This window comes from Brienomyrus brachyistius, chromosome 6 (assembly GCF_023856365.1).
Source record: "Brienomyrus brachyistius isolate T26 chromosome 6, BBRACH_0.4, whole genome shotgun sequence".
Classification (NCBI taxonomy): Eukaryota; Metazoa; Chordata; class Actinopteri; order Osteoglossiformes; family Mormyridae; genus Brienomyrus; species Brienomyrus brachyistius.
In genome coordinates, this window is record NC_064538.1 from 30907233 (window position 1) to 30928123 (window position 20891).

A 20891-nucleotide genomic window follows, 5' to 3' on the forward strand; every position below is an offset into this window, starting at 1 on the left:
CACTCTGCTGAAAATGGGATTTAAACTGCCTCCTGATCACAGGCACAGCCTTCTAACTTGTTGAGCCGCATGCCAACCCCACACCCCCACTGACTAATGAAGTTCTGAGAAACTGCGCTGTCAACAGGGTGAGAAGTGTTATAATGTGGTTTGCTGTTGCTTCCCCCCAGTACTTCCAGGCCCAATTCTCGTGATGGACTTCATCCAGGTGACTGTCACATCCAGGCAGCACATTTTCCATCCTGCCGTAACCGAAACCTTAACCTTTTGCCCTATCATATGTAATCTGTTTACCATGTCTTTGCAACTCCCTGCATGTTATACTGTGTGATTTATCTAATCTGATCTGTGTTCCTATCTGTAGATCTCCCCCGGGCGACTGCATGTCATGAACTGCCTTATATGGAGAGACCACAATGAGGAACTCATGTGATGCACAGTGAGGGGCGTGGCCTCCAGTTAACTTAATTACTCAGGGGGTACAAAAAGTAACTGAGCGACTGTCTCTTGTTTTTCTCTTGGTAAAGATACAGCAGCAGAGGAATTCACTTTGGAGAAATGGAATGATCTGTGGATAACTGGGATTTACTGCTGACTCGTATGTACTTCAGTTCAACTATTTTTGAAAAAAAAATGTTTATGGCTGTTTATGGTGTGCTGATTCGATGTCACTGAAGATAAAAGTAATCTGAGAAGGTCACTGACAGCAATATGAAGTATGTGTAATTTCATTACAAGTTTGTATTACATGTGGGCAGCATTTCTGGTAAGGCCTACAAAAGTGGCAAATTCTGCTTTTGGTCTGTATAGATATCAATAGAGTGAATTCTGCAGCTCTCTGTGTCTCTCTCTGCTTTTCCCATCAAGCTCCTGGTGTGTATATATATACAGTACTGTGTAAAAGTCTTAGGCAGTCCAAGCTAAAGGCAGTTAAAGCTGTTTATCCGGGCAGCAAGTGTACTTTGTCTTAGGACAAAAAACACAATTCAATATTAGAACATGTGCAAATTAAGAGTAACGCAATAAAAACTAGTAATAATTTCTTCTGTTTTCTAAAAAGTTACCGATATCTAGTTGGATGGCTAGATGAACACCACTTCAGTTCCCAAACTTCTCCTCAGGGGCTCCTCAGCCATTCCATGATTTTGTTAAATTTCACCACAGCTCAATTAAATAATTAAATATATTGGTTTAAAAAGTCAGTGACAGATTGACTAGCTGTATGAGGTGTGATAGTGGCCAAGTCAAACAATACATGGCTGTACTGGACGGTCACTGCAAATACTAGGATGATTTTAGCACAGGTTCTGAAATGGCTAAGCTGACACACTTTATTGATTATGATTGTCTTGGAGAATGCATGCAGTGCTCATGCAAAAGCAGTGGAGGTAAGCTTTAAACAGATTTTTAAACATACTAGATAATCTTAAAATTGCTAGTCAAAATAAAAATGTTTTAGCGATCGGCCTGACCTTAATGTGTCTGATTAGCGATGTAAGAATTGGATGTGCATAACATGCGGTGTGGGTATTAATATCACACAACGTCTAGCCCTATAATATACTACAGTCATTTTACGAATTCAGTATAAAACTCTTTTCGTGTCATGATGCCATTCAACACCAGGACCAGTTTTTACGCCAGTGGAAAACCAACACCTGGAAGTACAGTACTTTTGGTACTTTCCTGAAGATGCTCCACAGGAAGCGACCCAGAACTGCTACTTGCTGATGAAATTAGCTCTGAATGGTGGCTGTCATTCCAGAAATTTCTGCCTAAGTAATAATGACATCCACATTCCATGCTCTTGAGGCAGGTCCGGTCCGCAAAGTGTCTGACCAGTTGGTCCGTGCCATGCGGGGTGATCTGTGTCTAATGAAGGATGTGAACATCTCCCAGGGTCAAACTGTTGTGCCGCTCAGTGAGGACTCGGGGGCTGTTGCCATTTGGCCACTGTTCACCACTGAGTTCTGCTGGATGGAGGCCATGCTGAGTTCATTATGGCAGAAGCTTCTGCTCAGCTTTTAGCTCCGTCTTTCAACAAGTGAAGACCAGAGTTTTTGTTTCCGGTCCAGGCTTTGGCTTGAGCCGGCACCCCAGCGGCTGATGGCCTTGTTTACTTCTGTTGCGATAGTTTCAGCTTCATCGTTACTGGTGGATCCCTGTGAGACGTCCGTGTTAATGCAGATCAGCCCGTTTCACAATAGTGGCCCAGTCAGGGCAAGCTGCACACTTCACTCTTGTTTTCTTCTCATTTCTTTTGGGAAGTCGGACTGACTACTGCCTCCATGGAGATGGATCTCACGGGCCCTTCAGGGGCCTCCAAGAGGTTGAGCCTGCGTGACGGCGGAGGCGCCACAGTGCCCTATGGGTCCCTGGAGAATGAAGTCCCGCCTCCACCGGTGGCAGGCGTCAGCACACCGAAACGCTCCTACATCATGGTGGTGGTGCTCTGCTATGTCAACCTGCTCAACTACATGGACCGCTACACCATTGCTGGTGAGGCCCGTGCCGACATGCCAGCCAGCCTGTAGGTGGCACCACCGCTCTGCCGTCACACCAGGCTGGCTTTCCTTTTCTTTGTTTTGAGGCATCCTTGACAGCATCCAGAAGTATTTCAACATCAACGATAGCTCTGCTGGACTTCTGCAGACAGGTGAGGCCGGTGCTGGAAAGAACCCTGTGGATCAGGGTTCGAGTTCCAGGGCTGACAGAATGACGCTGCTATTAAGCCCCTGAGCAAGGCCCTTAACCCCCAATTCCAGGGGCGCTGCATGCTGCCTGTGCTGTGACCCCCAATCTTGGTGTCTGTGTTTCTCACAGAGAGGAATACAGGGTGGGCAGAAAGACAATCTCCCTGTAGATGAATGAAATATTCAGTGTTCAGTAATCTGAGCCCTGTTTGCCCTGCCATGAAGGACTGTAAAAACAGCAATTTCTATCACTGATTGCAAACCTGTAGCTGCAGAATTGCGCCTGAACCATGGAGCAATGCCCCTGTTGCCAGCTCTGTTTTAGCAATTTGCTAATCCAACATAATTGCGACATGTAATTGCGAATGGCAGCTGCGGTGGCAAAGACTTGCCACACTCTTTGGTCTTCCTGCAGTTTTTATCTGCAGCTTCCTGGTGTTGGCACCTGTGTTCGGCTATCTTGGCGACCGTTACGACAGGAAGCTGATCATCAGTGTGGGCCAGGCACTGTGGATTCTCACCAGCCTGGGAAGCTCCTTCATTACAGAGAAGGTGAGGTGAAGCCTGCAGCCCATGAAACATGCTTCTCGTCAGACTGCAACCGCAGCATATGTTGGCTTTGCTCTCCCTTCATTTATACAGCCTTGTCACTCAGCTGGAATACTATATCTCTTTTTGTCTATGTATTAATGTCCTTGCCATGTTTATGTCAGGTGTATAGAGTATCAGTCAAAAGTTTGGACATGCCAAGCCATATAACCTGACCTGGACACCTGACCTAAACCCCTGTACAGATGTCTAACCAAAGAGTGAAGAAAAAGCAGCCAATGAGTGCTTAGCATATATGTGTGACCCCCTTCAGGACGGCTGGAATAGCATCCCAGGAGGTCACCTCATAAAACTGGCATAGAGGAGACAGTAGGGTCAGCCAGTCCCTGGCCAATTGGGGTTAAGGGCCTTGCTCAAGGGCCCAGTGGTGTCCTTTTTCTAAAATGTAGAGAATAGTACAAATTAATCTTTCTATGTGTTGGTGTGTCAAAACTTTTGGTAGGTACCATATGAGTCAACATTTATGTTCTGTTTGTTACTTTCTCATTTTTCACTATGGCCAACATTGTCAGCCATGTTCAAATACACTGTGAAACAAAATGACATTCCCATAGTGCAATATACATCACAGGACAGACATTACAGACAGAGTTATGGAATAATTTGCATAGTGAAAAAAATTCCTGTAAAATTATTCATAGTTTAACTTCTACCTGTATTTACCAATGACCTCTTTCTTGCCTCACTGAATGACTCCATGCATCATTTATTTGAAGTTGAAAAGATACTTTGCCGTGACTTTGCGGCACGATCAGGCAGTGTGTGCGCGTTAGCGTTTAGCTCCGTAATGGCAGCGGGGGTATCTTGGCAGTACTTCTGGGTGCTGCTCCTCACGCGAGCTTTCGTTGGCATCGGGGAAGCCAGTTACTGCACCATCGCTCCCACCATCATTGGGGACCTCTTCATCGGAGCTGAACGCACCCTCATGATTTCTCTTTTCTACATCTTCATTCCCGTGGGATGGTGAGTGTATTTGCCATTCTTGTCTTGTGGCAATTCTGATAATTTGTTAATGATTTGGAGCATGTGCATTGGCAGCTGTGAGCTGGGTTTTCTCTCTGTCTCCTCAGCGGTCTGGGATATATAATCGGTCATTCTATTGCCACTGCCACAGGGGACTGGCACTGGGCACTACGGGTAAGATACTCACATGGAATACTTGTTTTCTTACTTGCGTATAAGTCTTATAATTGTTTTAGCTGCAAACTTCACCTTATTATTCAGATCTTCTGATAGGTGGTATAACCTTTATTTAATGTTTAATGTAATTACAGTAAAAATATCAGTCATTTAATGCTGAAAAAGCTTTATAAATTATAGCTAAATACTTCATTGTCGCAATGATAGATTTTGCCATAATGTTTGATGATTGTAGTCTTAAGTAATTGTTAGCATTACTCAAGGTTTTGAGGCTAAAATATTTATATTTATATGCCATGCAGTTCCTTCAGTAATCTCTAATCCCTCATGCTCCCAGGCGGTAGGAAGCCTGCAGGGTGGAGGAGGGGGGGCAGCGTTACTCACCTGTCAGTCTCGTTCCAGTTGAATCCCATTCTAGGCCTGTTAGGCCTCATCCTGATCCTGGTGTTCCTCTCGAACCCGGCCCGGGGAGCTGCGGAAGCCCCGACCACGAAGATGACGCACACGTCCTATGGGGAGGACGTCAAATACCTCTTAAAGAAGTCAGTAGAGAGTCACATGCTTGTCCTGCGCTGGTCCCAGCTTCCTGATTGCTCTATTATGCCTGTACTGGGCTCAAAGCTAACTGCATGTTTTGCAGTCGCAGCTTTGTCCTCTCCTCGCTGGGGGTGACGGCCATGACCTTCGTGACCGGGGCCCTGGCCTTCTGGACTCCCATCTTTCTGCAGAGGGCACGGGAGGCAATGCATGGCGGCCAGCCCTGTGCGGAGCCCAGCTGTGTCTCCTCAGACAGGTATCCGCCACAGCCATGCCGCTCTGATGGTCCGCTTTCCGCTTCTCACTCTCACATGGCCCTCTGCTACCTCCTCAGCTACGTGTTTGGCGCCATCACCGTGGTAACGGGCATCCTGGGGGTGCTCATCGGATCCATCGCCTCCCGGAAGCTGAAAGGCCGTGTGCCGCACGTGGACCCGTTGATCTGCGCTGTGGGCTTGCTCAGCTCCTCGCCCTGCTTCTTCCTCGCCATCGTGCTGGCCTACATCAGCATCCCGGCTGCTTATGTGAGCACTGCCTGCCGACCACCATCTTGTCTTCGGCTTCACGCCAGTGTGTTTATTGCATGTGCTTACCTGCTCAGTGATTGGCCAGCATGCTGGCCGTCTGATCGTAGCTGCATTTAAGAGCCTGAAGTTGGGGTACATATAAATGTAAACATGTAAAAACTGTTGAAATCCAGCACTGGTTGGACTTGCAATCTAGAACAACGTTATCTTTACTAATAAAAGAACATTTATTCTTTGTTATTTGCAATACGTAGCAGTCTCTGTGGATCTGGGTGTGTGACGTGAGCTCTGGGATTCTGGGTTAGGGTTATGTGGTCCTGGATCTCCGCAGCTTCTTCATCTCTGCTCATCCCATCAGGTGTTCATCGCCATTGGGGAGACCTTACTTTCCCTGAGCTGGCCGATTCTGGCTGACATCCTGCTGGTACGCTCCGTTCCACTCCTCTGAGTCAGAGTGCTCTTTTTTTAATCATCCTTTCATCTGATGGACGGCAAGACCGCAGATGGTCCACTGTGAAGACTTGCCTCCCCCAAAAGCTCTGCCAAGTAGATAAATGTAGATGTGAAACTTTGCTCTTTGGCATGTCTGTCAGGCACCCAAAAGCTCCTCCATCAGTTGCCGCACCCACTGCGGTTAACTACATATCCATTATAGCGCACCATTCTGTTTCATTTATAGTACATCCCCATTTCAAATCCACTGGAAGTTACCTATTAAATGCAGTGTTGAAAATTTGCCCTTTTGCATGTTTCTCGTTCCTTGGCAGTACGTGGTGGTGCCTACGCGAAGGGCCACAGCAGAAGCCTTGCAGATCACGGTCTGCCACCTCTTCGGCGATGCAGGAAGTCCTTACCTCCTGGGACTTGTACGTTTCTGTGGTAGAATTACTGCTGTCCTATGATTTAATATAGATTGCAGCTGACGACCAGCAAACCAGTAACCAATATGCTAATACGGTCTATCTGTGCTTAGTGTAAAGCAATAAGAGCTGTACCTCAGTAATTAATGGTGCTAGGGCACACTCTGCATGCTAACCACCTGCTCTCTCCTGCCCAGCTGTCTGACTGGATAAAGATGTATCAGCCTGACTCGTTCACCTGGCGGTTCCGCAGCCTGGAGTACAGCTTCATGCTCTGTCCCTTTGTGGGTGTCTTGGGCGGCCTCTTCTTCCTGCTCACCTCTCTGCATGTCACCAAGGACCGGAAGGCTGCAGAGCTGCTGGTCACAGGTAAGGATCCCTCTGTTCCGATTGGCCAGTCCCACCTCCTACACTATCCCACACCTCACTCTGACTGGTCAGTCCCACCCACTACAAGCCCAGCTGCACAGCTCCGTTCTGTGATTGATCAGTCTCACCCACTACATCCTCACACACCCGGTTGCACAACTTCTATGCTTGTTACTGTGATTGGCCAATCCCACCCATTACACTCTTCTGCCGCGGCTGCACAGTTGCATGCCGTGATTGGCCAATCCCACCTGTTAAACCTTCCTACTCCAGCTGCACAGATACATGCTGTGATTAAATAATTCTGCCCACTACATCCTCCCACAACGAGTGCACGGATGCATGCTGTGATTGGCCAATCCTGGCCACTGCAGACTCCCACCCCCTCAAACATCTTATGTCTTTGTTCCATTTCACTATATGACTTGATGTGACCCACCCCCCCCACCACTACTCTTATGAGAAGCTCTTTATTGCAGCCCTGACTTGGGCTGCACCGTGCCCTGCTCACTGGTGCTAGCTTCGCCTTTCCATTCCGCAGTCAGCTGCTGACACACCTTCCTCTCTGCCAGCATTAGTTCTGGAGCCAGAAATTATTTTATGAGGGTCTGACAAGCCGACTGATAGGCTTCGAGGGGGGTTTAAGTTAGTAAGTTTGGTACATGGCTACATGCCTGATCGGTAGCAAATAAATCCATTATTTTATATATGCCTACATGTCTGGCTGGCTTGAGGCTCTGCTTCTTTCTTAAACTGGGGCTGCGTCTGGTATCGGGGCATCTAAACGGACATGTCTTTGTCTTTCAGGACGGACTCCTCCTCCCCCTAACCTTCAGCCTGGAGCACCCAGCTGACCAGGTGACTGCCAGACAGTGGACCTCAGACTAGTGCACCCCCGTGTGGCTTCAGTGACTGAGCTGCAGGGCAGCACTACCGTAACCCCCCCCCCCCCCCCCCCCCAGCCGATAATCAGTGTGAAACGCTGTATCACCCTTCACTTTATGGATTTCTAGTGTGTGTGTGTTTTTTTATAATGTTGGTTTAATCATATCTGTGGTGCAGGTCCATCATGCCTCAGAACTGATGGTCCTGCACCGTCTGAATGATTTTGGGAGGTTCTCAAAAAAGATGAGAGCTGTCCTCATTGCTATGTAGCATTTGTTTAACGTCTCGGTGTGAGAAATGTGAGCAGGGGCAGGAGAGCATGTCACTCCTATCCTGCTGCTCTGCAAACCACAAGTGGAGCGGAAGCATGATTTCGGTAAAAACGAGGGGCAGGTTTTGGTAACTCAAAGCTGAAACAGCCCACCTGCTCTGGCCTCTGTCCCAGGTGCTGTTCTGGCCCATTTTACCTTGCATGCTTCATCATCATTGAATATTTACCTCAGCTACAGCTTCAGCATTTAAAATGTCATTTATTCTTTTTAAAATAAACTCATACAGTGGCAGAATCCCTGCCATATTTATTGTCTTATTGCTATTTGATTTACATTTGAAGAGTATTTTATTTGCAGTATATTTCTTTAGCAGGCACTCTTATCTAAAGCAATCTGAATTTTTTTGAGAGAACAGGGCCAGTCAATTCCTGGAGCTATTGGGGGTTAAGGCCCTTCCTGACGGGCCCGATTGCAGAATCACTCTTCAGAGGCTGGGATTTGAACGCGCGCCCTTCTGATCACTGACACAGCATCCACACCCCCATACCATCCCCCATATTCAGTTATTTGTACTCTTGGTGAAAATGAACACAAAATACCACCAAGAACAAACACTGTTACTGTTATGTGTAAGCATAAGATACATTTAAAGCTCGTATTTTACTCATGATATACTGGAACTGACAAAATAACTAAAAAACTTACCCCAAAGTTTCACAATTATTAGTACCAGTTTTCTGTAGTCAGATTAGTCACTACTCCAACAGAAAAATGGAAAAATTGAATATCTAGAAAAAGTATATGATGTACAGCTAATTATATACAGTATATATTCATAGTGGCTTTTTGGGCGTCTTGGTAATCCCAGGGCAGATGGTCGATTTGCTGACCCTGTTCAACACTTTTTTATTCAAGCTGGGTGCAAAAATGACTTGTGCCAGGAAAGTAAGGTCAGCACTGCCACCGGGACCTGCATATATTACAATTAATCCTGATATCCAGGATCACACACGAGGCACAGTGATGATGGACCAAGCATCCCTACCGTTTACACGTGGAGGCACTGCTGAAGAGCAGCCACAAGGTGGCAGTGTTCTGCAGTAGAATATCACCTAGAGACAGCGTGTGTATGTTGTCGACATTTGTGCCGCCGAGCGGAAAATGACTGCAGCGTTCTATCTGCTAGCGGGACCTGCGGGCAGATAATGGTGATGTGAATCACTGACTTCCGGCTGTTTTCCTCCCACTTAAGTACACTGTTGAAAATACTGCATGCCAGGATAATGTGTAATAATCCAAATGTAAAAATTAATAAAGCTTATAATGTGGACCATATAATGATTTTAAGATGGAAGAACACTTGACGGGGTCTATTATAAGAAATGAAATGGTGTTGAAATATTAAAACGGCATAATTGTCATTTAAACATTTATAAACAGTGAGTTATTATTCATTGTGGCCCTGTGGGTGGCGCTGTTGAGTTCTGGGTTCGAGACCCCATAGTGATTGTTCATGATCTGGGATAGTCTCTGAGCTCACTGCTGCCCTGTCCTGGATTAATGTTTGTAGGAAATGTGTGGATACAATTCATATCCATTATTTTGCGGAGCGGGATTTGAGTACCAGCTACCATCACAGCTAGGGCATGGTCATTATTAGCACCTTTTTTATTCTTGCATTTGATGAGTCCACAAGGGACTTGTCTCTGAGCTTTTCATGTTAAGAATATTTCTATTTTATTCAGAATTTTTGAGAAAGCAGGGTCAGACCGAGGAACTGAACTTGAGGGTTTTGCTCGGGGGCCCAATAATGACATCACTCTGGTGATTCTGGGATTTGAATCCTAACCCCAGTCCAAACCCACTGAGCCACTGAGTCACACACCATGCAGCCTACATTACCTTCATAGGGGGCTTCAAAGTTTTTATTAAAGTTTTTTTTTTAAGAAATCGATGCCACCCACCCTTGAGATGTGTCGCGACTGGGCATGTGAAGGGGCCCATTGATGCTGGCCCAAACGGGCCCCAAACCACACTGTCGCCTGGTTGTCCGACGTGGAGCAGTTTGGAATTCCTGTAATTGTCATTCACTGACAAAAATGCTAAACTGTTCCGTCGTGGTTATGACATGTGAGGGATGCCAAGACTGATGCTGTGTTATCGTCATGTCGCCAATTGCTCTGTTTTTGTTTTCGAAGTCTTTTACAGCCCTCTCGCCCGTGTGCCTGTTTTCGTAACCTTGAGCATGGAACTTTCCAGGCCTTAAGTGAGGACCATGGAGGCCCACTGTGTATTCCCCTCCCCTCCGCCCCCCATAATGGTTTAATCCGCCATTAGCAGACAATAGGCATTGTCGCCTACTGCAAGCTATTTTACCGGCATGCATGTTTGTTTCCCCCTGGCTCTGCTGCCAGGAAGACCCCACAATGGCCAATAAATTAAAAAGGTGGACCCCTGGAAACAGCTGAGTGGCGGCTGTGAAGGCAGGCCAGTCCATGCTTTTTAAGGGTGAGGGGGTGTTGTTTCCTAGCGGACGCTGCATTCAATACCAAGATGCATGAAAGGGCTGAGAAAAAGGTGAAACTTCACGTTTACTTGGGAAGCACATTAAGGGACACAGATACACGCACACAAGGTACGTTATTGTTTTCTGTGGTAGAACATTCTGGGTTCCGCACCTCACTCAGAGGTTATCAGGGCCGATGCCCATCCTGGAATTCAAACTTAGCTTCAGACCTTCTAATTGCAGATCCAATGCCCTGAGGCAGCCCACGCTGATGGCGTGTCCAAGTGTCTTTCCAATGTGAATTTCCAAGCCATCTTTCCTATATACTTGGATGTAAACCTTCGGAAGGCCTACATCCCTTGCAGTGCGTGTTCTCCAACGCCGCCCTCCAGACGTGAGGCTGTGCACGTGTCCTCACGGGCCGCAGCCCCGCCCTCTCCTGATAATGGCCCCCCCTCCATTACGATTCCCACTATCAGCACCCCCCTCTGGCACTGGGCCTCTCCCCACCTTATCTCCGACCCACTGCGATGACGACATGTTTACATCAGAGGCTTTTTTACACCCTTTAAAGGGCCGTTTGCGTCACTGAACATATTTTCCTAGAAATGAGTATTATGGGCTGTACCAGAAAGGCTTGCTATCTCACTGCCTCTGCTGCCTCAGGAAGTGCCCGGCTCAGCCCTCCTAGACAGGCAGCTGGCACCCGTGACCCGGCAGGTCACATGCTGAAATCCCCAGTGACACCACTGTCACAGGAATTTCCTGGCTCTGCAGATGTGTGGACGGACTGGTCATTTCTATTCCTCCCTAAATAAATGCACCCACTCAAATGATATATTTTGAAAAATTTGCTTTGTAGGGGAATATTAATGGAAAAACGCATCTCCTCCTATGAACCCAAGACACCCCATTGACCCCGAGGGCACCTCTGAACTTGAGGTATTTATATCAGCCCCAGCACCATTTCAAAGGTGAGAGGAGGTGCCACCGATCTGGAGTGGCTGCCACCAGCTGCTATTCCTGTGCTGCTTAACATTTGATGCGAGCACGCTGATTAATTTGTCGCGTTACGAGTGCTAATGAGTCCCAGATTAACTAAGGGCCGCCCTGCTTGACGCTCAAGGGCCCTCAAGTGCACTTAAAATGCAAACGGTTTAGGAGAGCGGGGAATTAACGTGAGGCAGCTGCAGTGCAAAGAGCTTCCTGTCTCCTTACAGCACTCCACTATACAGCATCACACTTCCTGTCATGGTGTTTGTCCAAGAACAGCTACTTCCTTATGCAGTTTGACACTCAAAGGCCCGGAGACTTTCAGTCTAATAAACACCATAAATGGACCCCTAGCCGTCTGCTCACCAGCCAGTTGTCCAGTGTGTGTCCTTCGCAAGGTCTATGTGCTCTGTGTTATGTGCTCTGTGTTTTGTAGCTGTGGGACATGGCACTGGAGGCGTGCGAGATCCTTTTTGGATTTCTCTCTGAGGTAAACACGCATTCCTATGGAGCAAATGCTTATGAGCAGAGCCAGTTGGTTTAAGTTTTTTATGTGAACAATGTGCTGGGTGCTTGCACATGTGAGGTCACTTGCTCTTTCCCCCCGAGATGCTGGTTTGTTGCTATAGCAGTATAAAGACAAAGGTGTCCAGGTGATCACTGGAGGTCTAGCTGCTTTTCAGAGCTGTGTTCCAGGGTGCTCCATGATCATGTGACCAAAGCGTCAGCCTCCATCCAACTTGTCCTTAAAGCATTCCGGTGTCGGCCTTCCATTCCTACTCTGTCTCCCTGGGAATAGGAAAGAATGCGCACCGCAGTCGTGGCACGGCAGAAGGTCGAATATCCTGAGCGAGGGCTGAGCCGGACTGGAGCCGAGTCTGCCTGACGAGGGAGCGCGAGCACGAGCACGCCCCCTGGTGCACCATGCAGCACAGTGCCCCCAGATGTATTAACAGTAACAACCAATATCAATAATAACCTGTCAGAAGCACTTTGGATTTCATAGCAAATCTCTGTTTTGTTTCAAGGCAAATATGAATACGTGGAAAATCCTCTGTGAATGATGCTCAGAATCCAGTTCCAGATTCATATTGCTTGTTTAATAACTCATAAACTGGGTCATCTCTGCCTGCTGTCCAAATTCTGCCCTCAATAATAACTCATTCCTTAGGCCAGGATATAAATACCCAGATGAGCGCTCTGAATGGGGGAAACATCAATCCACTCCTGCTTAAGTGCCTGGCAACACAGCACCTCTACTTAGAGGATATGGTGTCTTATTCGGGGGAGGGGAACCGATCGTCATGGTGACAACTGGAAACAAGAACAGCTGACTATGTCTTGATCTTGCCCCCCTGAGACAGGAAAAATCTGGAAAATCTCTGTCTTCTAGGTGTCTTCATAAGCTCCTTGCTGCTGTCTTTATTACTGGGGCCCGTTAACTACCTGTGATGATCCGTTCCTTAAAGCTGATGGACATGCTCACTTGGGTTTACTTCGGCCGAAAGTGATCAGGCCCAAAAATAAGCCTGCTGGAGGTGGGGGGCGCAAATGACATGCACGCCTCACGGCTCCAGACACTGCCGGCTCCAATAACAGCCTTGCTATTGGGGGGGGGGCAGCTGAGGCAGGGGGTGCAGTCTGAGTCCTTTTGAGACCTTCCACAACACAGACAAACACTGCCAACTCCCCCCAAGTTAGGCTACCCCCCATATGTTGGGCTCATCATTATGTCACTCCCACTGTTGGGCCTGTAAGTAAGGCCCTTAACCCCAAATTGTTCTCGGGGTCCAGGCTGACTCCGTATTATGACCTTCACCCAAGCCTGGTGATGAATAAACTGTCTCTATTTAATGATGTGACTTGTGTCAGCATAGCGGTGAGGCGGTGAGCGATCTAAACAGACCTCCAGAGGCAATGTGTGAAGCAAAATCATACTGGTGAGATGCTGTAACAGTGTACAATGATTGAAAGTTTCCGGGTTGTTGTATTCCTCTCCTCCCTAGTCTGTTTTTGGATAATGCATCACTGCCCGATCACACCTCACATTGCAGCTGTCTTTACACAGCACAGAGGCTTGGTGGGAGGTGAGGGTTCCAAATGATCCCACCTCTGCTACCTGTGGCCAGGGTTTGCACATTTCCTATTGACTACTCTAGTTTCCTGCTGCAGTCCAAAAGCGTACAGTGATTTGGATTGGTGTCTCTACATTTCCTGTAGTGTGTCACCATGTGTGTGATGTGTGTGTGTCCTGTGATAGACCTGTATCCCATCCAGGGTGCCCCTTTCACTGTGCCATGTGTGTTCGCCCGCTTCACCTTTCAGTGCTCGTTGCAAATTCAGCAATGCCTGGGCACACATAGTTTATCAAGGTGATTTATCAAAGTGAGGCCTCAGGCCTCATTTCACCCATATGCTCCATGCTCTACAGTGACTGCCATCTGTGTTGGTGCTGTTAAACATTCTCGGGGTCTCCGTGGCCATGCTGGTTCTGTGTTGATGGGTTGTTTTCCCCCCAAACTGGTGTCCTAAGATTTAGCAGAGGAAGAAGGGCCCACCCAACCAATCCTCACATCAGGCCGTTACCTCTGCTCTCGAGGGTCACTCAATCTGTCCGTGGAGGAGATGAATAATTTGGTTGCGTTGGCAACAACCCCCCAAAGGCAGACCCCAAGGCAAGCATTCCATAGAGCGGACAAACATGAAGGCAGGAAGGATGGAGGGGCGGAGTTCCTCTCTATAAATAGGGATGCAGTGACTGTGACTGTCTGCTCCGTCGAGAGCAGAAGTTGGACAATAATGGGAATAATGAGGGGAAACACATGCCTCAGCTAGTTGCCATGTTGTTTAAGGGGACAAATATCCCACCCATGCATCTGAAACCGGGAATGGTCATAGAACCATCCCACCCATGCGTCTGAAACCGCTCACAGGAATGTTCAGTACCTGTAAAGGGCAATATGCATGATGAGCTTGAAACATAGCTGCCTGCAGGGGTGCAATATGCCCCCTGCATGATGCCTGCTGAAGATTTCAGACGGGGGCAGAGTTAATGTGCAGCTAATATTATTAGGAACAATTATTTTAAAAGTATGGTCATGGGGACAAATACATTTCCCAAAGGGGTGATTCAATACAAAACTGATTGTTTGTCATCAGAAATGGAACCTTCACTAAATGCAGCTATAGGGGGTGGCTCCTTTTCAGGGGGGTCCTTGAGGAGGACGAGCTGGGCTATACTGTATGTACAATTCAGGACAGACAGGAAGAGGGAATGTTCTGGGAAAGCAGTCCTGATGAGCCCTACTGTCAGTCTTAAAGTGAATGTTGTAAAGGTCCAACCATCCCGTGATTGTCATGCACAAAGAGAGAAGTACTGCTGCCTGGGTATGGACAGCACATGCTGCCTAGATACCGGGGGTGGAGGGGAGTCACAGCTGATCCTGGGAGGGTGGTGCTGCCCCCGCTTATCGCTTGGCAGGCCCCGCAGGCCACAGCGGCACAAAGATAAGGCTGCTATCGTTCAGGCTGGGGTGCGTCCTGGCTGCTTGTCACTTCAGGAAGGAAGTCGGCATCCCCAAGAGGCCTGGACAGGCATGGCCAGCATGATAAAGCCCCGCTCCCCCCCCTAGGCCGGGAGATGGCGTCACCGGGGGGGGGACTCACGTGTCTTTTCACTGAATCACAGCCTGTCCACCTTGCTGACTCTGTCCAACAGCCACCATCTCTGCTGCCCCGCTGCCACCACCCATCGCATCAGGTGCCAGCAGTCCCTGTGCCTCTGAGCAGGAGTTCACTGGTTCAAATCTCAGAGTGATGTCACCGTTGGGCCCTTGAGCAAGGCCCAGGTGCTCCAGTGCCTGGCTGACCCTGCTTCCTCACATAACCGTCACTGGACTAGCACCTGCTAAGTGACTAACATACACGCACGCAGCTGCCTGCTGACATACAAACCAACCTGTTGCCACTTCCTCTGGTTTCTTGATGACATCATGGTACCTGTTCTCTTGTCATTAATTAAGTGGATCCTTATTGCCTCCCACATCACTCAAAGTCTGGCAGGCCCATAAAGCAGGGTGGAGGGGGGGTACCCTTGACACAACAGTGCCCCCCTGGGAGTCGTGAGCACCCCCGTCAGCCTGCTTGATGTGGGGGGGCTGGAGTGCAGAATTAGATAATTAGGCTATATTTGTTTTATACTAGTAATGTGAGTCGGACAAGACAAAGCATTGACAGAGAGCTGCTGCCACTGGTTGCCAGGTCTGTCTTCAATGTCAGTCATCCACTCAATCAGCGCCGTCACTGTGGGTCTCTGATGGCTGATCCGAGTCCGTCTCCAGGCTGAAACAAGGATGGGCAATGAATGGCTGGGACGACCAAGAACCATGCTGCGATGGGGGGGTCATAGGGTCCACACAGCTGTGTCCCCTGCCAGATCAATAGGAACTGTTGTGCAACCCCCCCGCCTCCCCACCGTGGTACAAGCACATGATGCAAGCTGGCAAGCAAACAAGAGGCCGTGCCTTTGCATCCCAATCGCCAGCAAGTGGGATTGCCGCTTGTGAACACGCTCTGTGTGGCTTCCTGGCTCAAACCCTGGAGGCTTAGTTTGATACCTGTTTCATTTAAAAAATTACAGGCAGTTTTATCCCATTCACAGATCCCTTAGTGGATATTATTTAGGAATCCTAGCACCAGTACAGCCACATTTAGAGAAGCTAGTAGAAGCAAAAATGAACAACAGCACCCATCGCAGGCTGTGCCCGACCAATCCCAGCCGGTAGGTACTCCGCGAGACGGGCTCCCCATCAGGGCCGCAAACATATGTGGCCACCATGCAGGGAGGTGAAGGCAGCCCCCATTTCATTTTTCTCGGGGAGGGGGACGGGGCCTCAACTGATAAATCCCCCCCCAACATACACATCTTATCAATCACAAGGAACAAACATACAGGGGCTGCCGATAGCCAGCAGGGAGCCCCAGAGTATTCTAGGAGTTTGGGGAGTGGGACTTCCCTTGACCCTCGTGGAACGTTTTCCTCATTCCTTAGCGAGGCGACAAACAAACAATGGAAATTCCAAGTTTCATAATCACCAGGGGAGTTAAATACCATAACCAGAGAGGCAGGGAAGGTTTTCCTGCCATCCTGACCGCATCACTCTGACCACGTCACTCTGACCGCGTCGTCCTGACCGCGTCACTCTGACCACGTCACTCTGACCGCGTCGCTCTGACCTCGTCGTCCTGACCGAATTGCCCTGACCGAATCGCGCTGACAACACATTTAGCAAGCAGGTACTCAAGGTTTCCAGCATCATATTTGGTTCTTGAACCTATTTTTTTTCTCCACCCCCCCCCCTGAAAAAAATATTTTGTATATTTTCTACACCCTGTTCCAAATTATTATGCAAATGATATTTTTCTAATTTATCTAAATATGTGATGTAAACAACAATCAGAATAATTCTCATGTTATCAACAATTAAGAGTGCAACTCAAATTTTATTGAACAAATCTCCTAATAATTATAGTATTTTTTTTTGTTAAATAAAACACTTGCAATGAACTGTTCCAAAGTATTATGCACAGTAAGCTTCAAAACACTTTATAAGTTGTAAGGAACTGAAAATTGTCATTTGTTGTGTTTGCAGCATATGTACTGAAATCAAAGCTATTTGAATCAAACTTTTACAACATATTAACTTTTTAAACGTTTTAACAGGTCACGTCACATTTTGACATAGGACCCCTTATTTGATAGCAGCTTCACAAATCTTGCATCCATTGAACTTGTGAGTATTTGGACAGTTTCTGCTTGAATTTGTTTGCAAGATGTCAGAATATCCTCCCAGAGCTGCTGTTTGGATGTAAACTGCCTCCCACCCTCATAGACCTTTTGCTTGAGGATGCTCCAAAGGTCCTCAATAGGACTGAGGTCAGGGGAGGATGGAGGCCACACCATGACTTTCTCTCCTTTTATCCCCATAGCAGCCATCTATTGCAGAGGTATTCTTTGCAGCATGAGATGGTGCATTGTCATGCATGAAGATGATTTTATTATGGAAGGCATAGTTCTTCCTTCTGTACCAGGGAAGAAAGTGGTCAGTCAGAAACTCCACATACTTTGCCAAGGTCATCTTCACACCTTCAGGGACCCTAACGGGGCCGACCAGCTCTCTTCCCATGATTCTGGCCCAAAACATGACTCCACCACCTCCTTGCTGACGTTGCAGCCTTGTTGGAACACGGTGGCCATCCACCAACCATCCACTACTCCATCCATCTGGACCATCCAGCGTCGCACGGCACTCATCAGTGAACAGAACTGTTTGAAAATTAGTCTTCATGTATTTCTCTGCCCACTACAGTTGTTTCTGCTTGTGAGCACTGGTTAGTGGTGGCCGAATAGAAGGTTTATGCACAGTTGCAAGACTCTGGAGGACTCTACACCTTGATGTCCGTGGTACTCCAGAGGCACCAGCAGCTTCAAATATCTGTTTGCTGCTACATAATGGCATTTTAGCAGCTGCTCTCTTGATCCGATGCATGGATCTGACAGAAATCTTCCTGAATTTGCCTTTATCTGCACGAACCCCTCTATGCTCTGAATCAGCCACAAATCTCTTGATAGTGCAATGATCACGCTTAAGTTTTCGTGAAATGTCTACTGTTTTCATACCTCGTCCAAGGCACTGACATATTTCACACTTTTCCGCAGCAGAGAGATCCATATTTCTTCTGGCGGCAGAACCCATCTAAGGGTGAAGTCCTAGGCTTCATTTGCGTTAGTACTGGTACACTGGAATGTGTAGGTTGTCACACATCCCATCTTGTTCACACACACATATAGAGGGGAGGGTGAAGCTTTGTGTCTGAGCACAGGATCAGCTGTCCAGCCAGCCCCCCTGGAGCATTTTGGGGGGGTGAATGTCATGAACCTTGCTCTAGAAGATGTTGCTGCTTTGCCGAACACGGGATTCAAACCGGCATCTGTCCAATCACTGCATCATTCAGCTTACCCCCCAAGCCACACACCCTGCTAAGAAGAGAGAAGGCTGCACTCGTTTAAGTGAGGAAGTAAGGCATTTGGGCCAAAGTACAGTGGGCCCCTGCGTTACAACAGCCGAAGCAGACTGGTCCAGAACTCAGGCCAGAGAGATGAGATGTCCCGCCCCGTATCTGTGGACAGAGCGAGTGGATTTATTGACATCTCTCCACCCCCATGTGGGAATGCCACCTCATTCAGGTTTTAATCAACCAGTGAAAGCAGCACTACCACCCCCTTCCTCCACCATATTGGAGAAAGTGCCTCTGGAAATCAATGCAGTCCTCGTGCTCTAAGAGGAAGCCACCTTCCAGGGAAGATCCAGACGGGGGGGTCTGGGGGCATTTTGAACCCGCCGTGAGCTGATGAACATCGCATAACTAACTGGGAAAGCAGCTGGAGATAGGACCCCCACCTCCGACCCCACCCATCCCCCTGCTCCCCGTCACACTATTGATGCCACTGAACCCATTAATGATGAAAAAGCAGGCCAGAGGGTTTTTTTTTAATGATATCACAAAGCAAAGATGAAAATTAATACATGTGCAAATTAAATATAAGACATTTGGGAAAATCCAAATAGCTCATTTTTAACACCGCAAGTTAGCATGATGACATAAATAATATTCCCTAAAATAAATGACAAATTATTAAATCTTGCAGGAACAATAAGGCAAAATTTGAACATCTCATAATTATATATTTGTTTTTTACTAACATGTGGATCAGTGTTTTGCAACTTCAAATAATCACAGGGTCCATTTGATCAACATCTTCAGGGTTACAAGCTACATCCCCATTACCCAGGGACTGATAGGATTGAGCGGCATTGCGGAGATACAGAATGCCAGATTACAGGGGTACCCATTATTTCTGCTGTTAAAAACAGATAACCTGTTTACAAAGTGCCCACAAAAGACCCTCTTTTACTACAGAATTTTAAAAATGGACACACTATTTACTGAGATTTTTGAGAAAGCAAAGGCAGGTTATCAGGGCTACTCAACAAATTTTCCATTGGAGGCAAAATGAATGGATCCTGAATAGAATTTCCTTAATATGAGCTTTGGGTTGAATTCCCCTATGACTTTTTAAAAACCACAGTGAAACGATAACATATAATGGACCGGAAAGACCTGGCATCCTGGCTCTCCACAAGGTCATGTGATTTAAACATTAACCCTTTCAGCCCCACTCAGTGACACCATCTTATGGGCTGTAAGACAATGACAATGCTCTGTTCTGTATTACAATCATACCAGGCAGTTAGAGCTTGTTTGATAGGACTTAGGAGCATGGGAGACATGGGAGAGGGGTTCTCCTACAATTGTATAGGTTTTGCATTTGAGTGGTGGACAATGTGCTTGCATTTGTAATGGTGGCTTGGTGGTTAGAATTGTCACTTCACCCCAGTGAGGCTAGGGTTCAAGTCCCCCAACCCGAGTTCTATGTTTGTGGAGTTTGCATGTTGCCATCGTGGGCTTTCCTTTGGTTTTCCCCCACCAGTTCAAAAAACATGCTGAAGTGAATTGGAAATGCCACATTTTGAGTGTCTGTCCAGTGATGGGTTGGTGCCCTGTTCTTTTTTGTGCTCACAGCTTCCGGCATACGTTCCAGACTCCCACGGCCCTGCATCTGACAAGCAAGTATAGAAAATGTATACATATTTCACCATGCAGGGAATACATGTGCGATTTTCCTTACAAAAAACACCTAATAAGGGTTCTTCTTTTTCTTCTCGATTTAATACGTTTTGCGCGTAGTCAATATTTATTTTTTATTTTTCCTAACAAGTGCTGTCCAGGGTGCTGAAAATTCAAACAAATCCTTTCAACCCACCCCGTTACAATGTCAAGAACACCACAGAAAACGTCGCTTCTTTAAGAAAAATAAGGCGGCAATCAACTTCATAAATAACAGCGAATACCGCTGACAGAAGAAGGTGTGCGACGTCACTTACTACCTTTCCTACCGCTTTATCGGTGTCTAGTGTTTGATGTGAACGATCGGAGTGTTTGTTGACAAATGAAGCCGAAGGATCAAGTTTTCCAGAGAGGAGATCGAATGTCATTTGGGTAACCGCAGCTTCTGTTTACTAAAAGCCCAATCTCTGCTGCGGTATTTTAAGTGTTTGCATTGTCGGTCTAAAATCATATGCCAGGATCATTGTGGATTCCGCATCACACACCCATAGTTACTCACTACCGCAAGAAACACGGGGCCCCAACTTAAAGAATGTCCGAATAATACACTCCAACAGAATCCAGTATGACACATGCAGTGTCTCGAATAAAGGAAATAACCAGCGCAAATAAAGCCATAGTTAATAGTAACATGTAAGCACAGTGTAAGCGGGGATTCTCGTCCTGCACTCACGTATAATGCTATCAGCCCCCCATTAATCACTGCTCACCTTGATTGTGAGGGGCGATTTTAAATCAAAAACAAAAGGAAG

The 20891-nt window shown here is 47.3% G+C and overlaps 1 protein-coding gene and 1 long non-coding RNA gene across 2 annotated transcripts; both read left to right on the forward strand.

Annotated features, from left to right (window-relative positions):
* The first annotated feature begins 454 nt into the window (after window positions 1-454).
* Window positions 455-8197, forward strand: spns3 (spinster homolog 3 (Drosophila)). The gene is made up of 13 exons (XM_049018122.1): window positions 455-598; window positions 2269-2499; window positions 2591-2656; window positions 3109-3245; window positions 4114-4265; window positions 4373-4439; window positions 4845-4984; window positions 5083-5235; window positions 5314-5503; window positions 5865-5930; window positions 6274-6372; window positions 6564-6735; window positions 7543-8197. Exons 2-13 carry the CDS (start codon window positions 2289-2291, stop codon window positions 7587-7589), a joined length of 1500 nt encoding a protein of 499 aa, XP_048874079.1. The 5' UTR covers window positions 455-598; window positions 2269-2288; the 3' UTR covers window positions 7590-8197.
* A 3064-nt stretch (window positions 8198-11261) lies between these two features.
* Window positions 11262-17208, forward strand: LOC125745016 (uncharacterized). The gene is made up of 3 exons (XR_007398544.1): window positions 11262-11372; window positions 11828-11881; window positions 17114-17208. It is a non-coding gene; the product is annotated as an uncharacterized LOC125745016 (long non-coding RNA).
* The last annotated feature ends 3683 nt before the right edge of the window (window positions 17209-20891 follow it).